Below are 8,664 nucleotides of genomic sequence, written 5' to 3' on the forward strand. Positions count from 1 at the left end.
TAGCTATACGTGAATGAACATATTGAGAAAACTCTCACATTAGATGAACAACATCCTGCAATTTATAAGGCTTGAGAAACCCTTACCTTGCAGACCGATTTTCGAGATAAGTTATGCCCATAGGTTTCAAAATAAAATAAAATGGGTTCTACCCATCTCAACCCACGGCAATGGAAAGGTATTATATAAGCTTTTATGATTTCATCATATTGGGTTGCCGTAAGCACATCCTTATAGCAAAACACAACCATTACTATCTCTATTAATATGCAAGTACCTAAACTGAGTCATTTTGATACATTTTAAACAACTCAAATTACACAAGCACCATATTATCAACCGTATGGTGGTTTATTAAATAACATGTCCAGCTTGTCCTCTTAAGCAATCTAGCTATGACCGCAAACAGTAGTCAAGGTTTATGACGATGCACGTGTAGTTGTTATTACCCATCAATCCGAAAGGAGAATGAGACAATAAGAATATTGATAGATCTGATCATGCAAATAGAGCTCCTTCCATGACAATAAAAGCTTTCCCTCTAATCTTTAGTCTTTCAGTTTCCTTATCTAAATGGAGATCCAATACTCCTCCTCTTGGAGATGCCTGCACAAATTAACGCAAAAATGTACCTTACATTGTCAGCTTATTTGTGAATGTACGGTCTGGAGAGATCACAAAAAGAGAGGGAGAAAATTTACCATGTAAGCAAGAAAATCAGATTTTCCCAACTTCTTGCTCCAGTAAGGTGCCAAGGCACAGTGGGCACTCCCACAAACAGCATCCTGGAGATCGGGGAAAATGAAAAATGGTTTTAAATCTGGTGTATGATGAACATAAAATGAAACATCTTGATAATAATTTTGTCATTTAATTACCTCGTCAACACCAAGATTTGGAGAGAACAATCGAGAGATGAAATCCAAGCCAGATCCATGGGGAGCTTTGCCTGTAAAAACGACTCCTCTTCCTCCCGTCCACCCTTTTAACTCGTCATAGTTTGGCTTCAAGTCTATGACATTTTGTCCCGATGAGACCTCAATCTACCACAAAAACAAAATGAACTAACCACTTAATTACAAAAAGGACTTGAAGACACATGAGCTTCCATATATAAAATGTAAAAGTTGTTCGGTAATATATGTTAGCAAGTTCTAAAGAAGCAAGAAATGAAATCCTTTAGTCGTAGTGATTTGATTTACATACAATTAGGTCTCCGAAAGAAGCTGTTTTCTTTATATTAAGAACAGATGCACCATTGAGAGTTTGTGGTACGGAAGGTATCTCCAGTGGATCACATTCCACCAATGTAGTGGTAGGAAAGTCTAATTCGATGAAGAAGTCTGCTGGATCCCGACGACAAGGATTATCATCCTCACAGTAAATACTACCATTGCTCAAAATCTTTGATCCATCTAATATATCTTCACTTTTCCAGACAGGACATTTCTTAGCAGTTAGACTTCCGGATAGTCCGATAAATTCAATTAGGTTTGATTTTATTAAACCGGATGTATATAGAAATTTTGCAGCGGCCATGGTTGCATGTCCACAAATGTCAACCTGCATATAGAAAGAACCGGTTATATATGAAATTTGTGCTTAAATTTTTTATAAACTGACATATATATATATACCCATAAACTAAGAACACCAGGGTTTAGCATTTACCTCTGCAACAGTAGTGAACCACCTAATGTTAAAAACAGGATTATACTTCTTTTCATACTCGGATTTATCACAATTATCGTCATCACTATCGCCATCATGATAAACAACTCGAGTCAAGTAGCATGTTATCGGAGCATTAAACTCTCTGGCAACTCCTAGTAACCACTCATCCTCCTTTTTATCTTCTCCTTCCAACAAACAGACGGCTGCCGGATTACCTTTAAGTGGCCTATCTGTGAATGCATCCACCTGTAATTTAACATCGGAACAACACTTATTTTAGTCTTTAAACTACATTAGAAAACAGAAAAAATGTCGGTATGCTACTGCTGAATTAATTATATATTACCACAGAGTATTTAATAGGTCTCTTCGCAGCTGCTATTTGCATTTTCGAGTCTGAACAATGCAATATTTGATGTATAATGACAATGTGATGTATGTTGGTTGCATCAAGGCCTCGATATTAAATACCCAGGCTTGTTACTGAAAAATACCGAATGCGACCACAGGAGAAACACATTGCACCGTATTTGGGTCCTAGTAAGTAGGCTAACCATTGGACTACGGCACTGCTAAGGACCAGTAGTATTCATCAAGTTGATCGACATGCATACAAATGAAATGAAGTGAATATGATCGGATGGATGTGTGTGAAGGAGCCACGATCGACCCAATCAAATCTGGTCAACTCATTTTAATCGCAGGCTTTGTCGGCAGTGCTAACTAAGGTCCAAACAATTTGGGTTTTACAAGACAAGTGGCACACTTGGAAGCTGAGCAGTAGTAGTAGAAGGCAATTTTTCTTTGGTATCTTGGTGTAATGGTTGGTTGGGTCTCGGCCGGGATAGTGGAATAGCCATATACAATGCCGAAGCACATAAAATCGTGGGGATTCTTATGTTCGTTGAACCTTACGGTCCCATTATAAAAGTCGTAGTCAAGATTGCTGCAATTTATTGGGTCTGCCCAGTGACTTAGAAGTTGAATGTGTCGAAGTCGATCTTCGACTTGTTTCCTCTCTTTATGTCGGTATATTAAGTAGCAAATTTATTTTCTTTTATCCTCGAATTCGCCTTGACCAGATGCATCTGTCACGTCATTATCAACATTTGTGCCTGAAATTGTTTGACTGGTGGTTACATAGAAGTGGTCCTAATTAAAACCTCATAAATGATCGATATTAATTTCAATACTTAAAATTTCACAATATTGTGAAATTTCTCCTAAATGCTCCAAGGTTATATCGAAGTTTAAATCTTAAAGAAATCTATTACCAACAAACCTGAGTAGATTAGAGAAGAAAGAAAGAAAAAAAAATCCCTCCACCCACATGCGGACAAATTTCCAATTCAGGTCGCTGGCATAGTCACCACTCCATTATCACTGAATCACAATGACATTTGTTCAAATAGGTCTATTATAACAAATCATCAAGCCCAAGTGTAACGAAGGTTTGAAAAACATAGGTAATAGCAGTCATGCTTATATAGCATGTCCTTGAGAATCACAGACAACCTTTTTATATGTCATAGCTAAGTAAAAAATAAAAATGTTATTCAGACCAGTTATGACCGATTTCATACACAAATTATAACCTTCTTCGATAGAAAAATTGTTAAAATCTATAACTTGAGAAGAAAAAATTCATCAATTTTAGAAAAATAACTTACGTAGCAGAATATTTTTTTTCGGTATGGGCATACTTGGTCCACATGTATTTATTTAAGACCAAAATAAAGAAAAAGAAGTGGTTCTAAGCAGATCTGACGCAAACCCATACCTCAATCATCTTTCACTTTTTGTTATGTTTCTGCGAACGATCTCAATTGTGTAGAAGCATCCTTGTCAAACGTTGTCATTTCACATGTAGGTACACCCACGCATAATCGGAAGCATCTTCGTATCTATACTTCTTAGGAATATAACCTCTCGACAACATTGGCTTCGTAACAATAACTATATATATAACCCCGAAGTTCCTTCATCATCATCATCCGTCTACTCAAAATTATATACTCAAACTTCCGGCAATTTCAACCCATTCGGTTTCTCATTATCAATTAACGAGTTTTGCAAAATACTAAGAATTTAAATTATCATCTCCTCGATTTTTCTTTACTCACACATTCAATGGATATAACTGCAAAACCTGATGCACCCATGGCAACGCCAACAAGTACACCTTTTACTACACTGCTCAATATGATAGGGCTTCTAATAGGTATTTCTTAAAAAATCTTGTATCTATATGTCTGTACCGACATCTTGTACTTGCTAATTAGTTACTTTGCGATTGCATTTTTTATAACCAAATCCAATACCATTATCGCCCTTCCACAAGCCTTTGGTTGAATTACTACGATAAATGCAAGCTTTTGATTTCGTACCAGTACGTTTTTCTGTTTATATTTTAGTTTATTTCTTTTCATTTGATTGACGTTGGTAAATTATTAATGCTTTATTCATATTTTATAGGGTTAGGCCAGTTATCGACTGCTTATGCACTACAAAATGGTGGATGGACTACCGCGTTCCTCCTATTTGGTTTGTTCATGTTGGGAGCATACACTTCTCATTTGCTAGGGCTCTGTCTCGCAACCAATGTTCGGCTGAGAAACTACTCAGACATCGGGTTTCTAGCATTTGGTAGGACGGGACGATATGTATCATTGGTTTTTATCAATCTGGAGATTTTCATGGCACTTGTTTCTTTTACAATTTCCATGACAGATAATTTAAGCAGAGTTCTGGGTGGATATAAGTTGGACATCTCCTTCTTCGGTTTATCTACAGCTCAGAGCTTAACAGTGATTGCTATAGTAGTTTGCATACCTACGGTGTGGTTAAGAAATCTGGATAGCATATCATTCATTTCGACATTCAGTATTTTATTAACCTTTTTGATATGTGGTGTTTTAATTTGCACATGTTTGTTCGGTGGTGTCGAAGCAGACAAAGCTATACCTGTTTTTCGAATAAAAAATATTTTCTCAGTCTCCGGTCTGTACATTTTCAACATCGCCTCCCACATAGCTATCCCTGAAGTCTACAGGTCAATGGTGGATCCTGCCAGATTCTCTATTGTGAGTTTATATACATATATCATTTTATAAGTGAATTTAATTACTGCTTAGCAAGTATGTAGTTGTACTTAATTTTTGATTAGTGAATCGTTTTTGGTGCAGATTTCCTTTTTGAGCTTCGGTGCAGTGGCAACTCTATACACATTTTTGGCATTTTTGGGAGCTAAAATGTTTGGACCAGGGGTTGCCTCACAATTTACGCTGAGCATGCCCAAGCATTTAGTTTTCACACAGATTGCACTATGGGCAGCAGTCATTGTACCAATGACCAAGTATGTTTTCTTGACCGTTCCAATGGCATCTGAAGTGGAACGACATCTACCAGATAAAATGCCTTTGCGAAGGAGAACTGTCATACGGGGTGCAGCCGGGTCTTTACTTCTAATAATTGTTCTTGTTTTAGCAATTGCCGTCCCCTTCTTTGAAACCGTTCTTAGCCTAACTGGTTCCTTCGTTTGTATCTTTGTATCTGCTATACTTCCCATTGCTTTCTACCTTGAGATTTTCAAAAAGAAAATTCCGCTACCTAGTTTCATAATCCATCTGATCATCATAGTAATATGTTTTGTTGTAGGAATTATGGGGACAATATATAATATTAGGTCAATTGCTGATCAATATCAATGAATTGTTGACATTTGTCACTTTTCTACCGAGACCATTCTACATAATGTAATTTTTTTGTGATGTCATTCTGAATAGATAATGGGAAAACAAAAAGGATTGTTGTCTTTTCTGTCATTAAGCAAACATTAACACCATAAAATGCGAAGGAACGCAGCAAAGTCCAAAGGCTCCAATTGCAAATTAGATGCCGACTTGTATATATATATATATATATATATATATATTGTTTGTTTTATTATTCGCAAAGAAACTATACCACTAGATTGTACTGCTGTCCTGAAACACAAGGATTTTGTGTTGGAAAATATACTAAGTAGCAAAGACAGGAAACAAGTTAGTAAACGAAACACTAAATTTACAAGTACAGGGAATTTAGACTTGCAACTATTTCACATTGGTGTTTTCACAAACGCTTCGCGTGCAGTGAACTGAATACAGAGGTTCTTGCAATTCAACACCAAAGTTCGCCACAATTGGTACTTTAACCAATACCCACCTGCATCTACACTCAAGTGAATCTAAGAATCACAATTTCAGAGAAATTTAAGTATTCATTCACAATAATGATTAAAGAAAAGGAAAGTACAGAGAGAAAGAAATAAAAGTAAACAACAATTAGATTTGAAACGATTATGCTCCCACAATGATGCCTTCCTGGTTGATGCAGCACTTCAAACAATCAAGATACAACAAAATAAATTGTGCAAATGTGTAATCTCTTTGATACTCTGAACTTGACACAAAACACGGAGTTAAAAAGATACATTCGACTGGGAAATCCTGAACAAACTTTACCCATGGAAAAAACCTTTTAGAAGAGACATTTATATGGAAAGGCACCAACAAGAACCGTTGTTATTTTGAATATGAATTCAAATGGTTAACTGTCTTTAATCCCATTAGCATGCTATCAGACACAAGTTATTAGACTTGCACCCCTTCATATTTAGCATCTAATGCATACACAGATCCTTACATAATTTCACATTCAACTGATTCTGGAATTACCTTTTAGAAACATTTTGATCTTGGAGTCTTGGACTAAATTCAAGTGCGTGGTACAGTTAAATACTCCGTCCGTCCATGTCATTATTTAAGAGCAAATAAGCAAGCAAAGTAAACAAGTGATTTAAAGCAGGATCCACTTTAAAACAGGCCGCACAGAATTAAAAGGTACTATAAACTTTATGTTTATTGGGTATTGTTAGAATACAGACATCCAATTCAAAACCAATTGGCAATGAGTGAAGAGGCCATATGAGATTATAAACCGCAGGATCTTAGAAACCCATACAATATGAGACTAATAGTCTCAACACGTCTCCTCACGTGTAGCCTCGTGGGGTTTAACACGTGGACAATAAATCGGGTGATGCGGAGTAAAGACGCGGTCAATGACTCGTCGCAAATAGCCTGCTCTGATACCATGTTAGAATACGGGCATCCAGCTCAAAACGAATTGGCAATGAGTGGAGGGCCCTAAGAGATTATAAACCGCAGGATCTTAGAAACCCATACAATGTGGGACTAATAGTCTCAACAGGTATCCAACTTGCCTTATTTAAGCACATCAATATATATGGTTTGGAGTTTAAAAGTGAAAGAATATCTTATAGCTTCCAGACCGCTGAGGGGTGAGTTTTAAGCAGTGTTGGAAAATATGTGCGGTTTCGGTTTCTCGGAAATCACTTTCATGCTACAAACAAAATAATAATGAGAAGAGAGTTAGAAAGACTTATCGGATTGGTTGATCGAGGCGAGGTAATCCTTTTTCTTTAAAGACAATTCATTTCCGCATACGGTGCTCACGGTTCTACGGATGTCTCCTTCCAAGATACAACGATCACGCCTTATAGTAAGTAGCACTAAAATACTATTAGGCCAGCGATTATTGACAATTACTATGCTTTTAAATGACTTTGACTCTTTGACTTCAAAACTTGTTTTCTACTTCTCAAAACTTATGAAAACTCATACAAAACAAAACTAAGACATGGGCTTATATAGAGTCAATGGAGACTCTAAAAGGTGTCTTTTCACCTGTGGGTGACTCTACATGGTCAATGGTGACTCTCCATAACACATATTCATAACTAGGTGTCTTATGGTGAAAAGACTTAACCCAAACTCATTTGTTAAAGTTTAAGTCTTTAAAACTAATTTTCACTCAAATAATAATTTTAACTTAAAATTCCAACAAGCAGAGAGTTAGTTGGAGGTCTCGTAGACAGGTGAGTAACTACTTTTTTTCTTGATATAATTGTGTTTAGTTTTGTGCATATAAAATTTATGAGATGGAGAAGTTAACTACTGACATAATTCTAGATATATTATTACGCTTACCTAGCGAGACCATAATCAACTGCAAACTCGTTTACAAACCCTGGAGAGATTTAACAAGTAATATCAAGCTGGGTCTCCTTTCAGGTCGGGACGAATCCTGCTTCAAAATTCTATTATGCCGTTGAACAATACGATGATATTGACATGCATGGGGATTACTCTGACAAACCGCTTGTAGAAATCCATATTCATCAGTCTATTGAGTTAGTGTTAAGAATTTTAGTATATTATTTCATATCATCAAAACTGATTACAAGCCTATATATTTGTGCGACCACCTCGTAGAGTCCTAATACAAATACATTCCATATCAGTCTCAGTTTCCTAAAATAAGTCTTTCCTAGACATTCCTAATATAAGCACATTCCTTATCAGTCTCAAACTCTCCTAGTTTATGTTCTAAGAGACATGTACGTCTGAGACCTTCCATATCAGTCTCAGACTTACCTAATACCCCCCCTCAAGACGGAGCATGTAGGTCACAAATGCCCATCTTGGACAATAGACCATGAAACTGAGCTTTCCCCAACGACTTTGTGAATATATCCGCCAACTGTATTGTGGTAGGAGTATAAGAAGGTGAAATAATCTTCCTTATTATCGCATCCCTGACTAGATGACAGTCCACTTCAATGTGTTTCGTTCTTTCATGAAACACAGGGTTCTTCGCAATATATAACGCTGATTGACTATCACAAAGAAGACTCATTGCTTGTGTATGGTAAACTCCCAAATCTCGGAGTAATTGTTTCAACCATTTTAATTCACATGTAGCCGCCGCCATGGAACGATATTCTGCTTCAGCCGAGCTACGAGACACAGTTTGTTGCTTCTTAGTCTTCCAAGATACTGGTGAATCACCAAAAAGAACAAACCAACCCGTCAGTGAGCGTCTAGTGATAGGACAACTTGCCCAATCCGAATCACACCAACCTCT

General features: G+C 36.8%; 2 protein-coding genes across 2 annotated transcripts; one reads left to right on the forward strand and one right to left on the reverse strand.

The window, feature by feature from the left end:
* Nucleotides 1–362: 362 nt before the first annotated feature.
* Nucleotides 363–2,062, reverse strand: LOC113344083 (uncharacterized isomerase BH0283-like). Its single transcript, XM_026588129.1, has 7 exons — nt 2,021–2,062; nt 1,672–1,920; nt 1,380–1,563; nt 1,207–1,346; nt 879–1,043; nt 702–785; nt 363–606 (listed from the first exon to the last, which is right to left on the reverse strand). Exons 1-7 carry the CDS (start codon nt 2,060–2,062, stop codon nt 499–501), a joined length of 972 nt encoding a protein of 323 aa, XP_026443914.1. The 3' UTR covers nt 363–498.
* Nucleotides 2,063–3,804: 1,742 nt separating this feature from the next.
* Nucleotides 3,805–5,384, forward strand: LOC113344084 (amino acid transporter AVT1H-like). The gene is made up of 3 exons (XM_026588130.1): nt 3,805–3,895; nt 4,150–4,757; nt 4,860–5,384. The coding sequence occupies exons 1-3, from the start codon at nt 3,805–3,807 to the stop codon at nt 5,382–5,384; spliced, it is 1,224 nt and encodes a 407-aa protein (XP_026443915.1).
* Nucleotides 5,385–8,664: the final 3,280 nt, after the last annotated feature.

Source organism: Papaver somniferum, unplaced genomic scaffold, assembly GCF_003573695.1.
Source record: "Papaver somniferum cultivar HN1 unplaced genomic scaffold, ASM357369v1 unplaced-scaffold_7176, whole genome shotgun sequence".
In the NCBI taxonomy this organism is placed as follows: domain Eukaryota; kingdom Viridiplantae; phylum Streptophyta; class Magnoliopsida; order Ranunculales; family Papaveraceae; genus Papaver; species Papaver somniferum.

Bases quoted from the DNA above. Each gene is read 5' to 3' on its own strand.
- LOC113344083 (XM_026588129.1), bottom strand. From the start codon at position 2,062: ATGCAAATAGCAGCTGCGAAGAGACCTATTAAATACTCTGTG. The intron at 1,564-1,671 runs GTAAATGCTAAA...TTCTATATGCAG, and splicing joins GGTTCACTACTGTTGCAGAG to GTTGACATTTGTGGACATGC. The intron at 607-701 runs GTAAATTTTCTC...TAATTTGTGCAG, and splicing joins CTGATTTTCTTGCTTACATG to GCATCTCCAAGAGGAGGAGT.
- LOC113344084 (XM_026588130.1), top strand. From the start codon at position 3,805: ATGGATATAACTGCAAAACCTGATGCACCCATGGCAACGCCAACAAGT. The intron at 3,896-4,149 runs GTATTTCTTAAA...CATATTTTATAG, and splicing joins TATGATAGGGCTTCTAATAG to GGTTAGGCCAGTTATCGACT. The intron at 4,758-4,859 runs GTGAGTTTATAT...TTTTTGGTGCAG, and splicing joins ATCCTGCCAGATTCTCTATT to ATTTCCTTTTTGAGCTTCGG.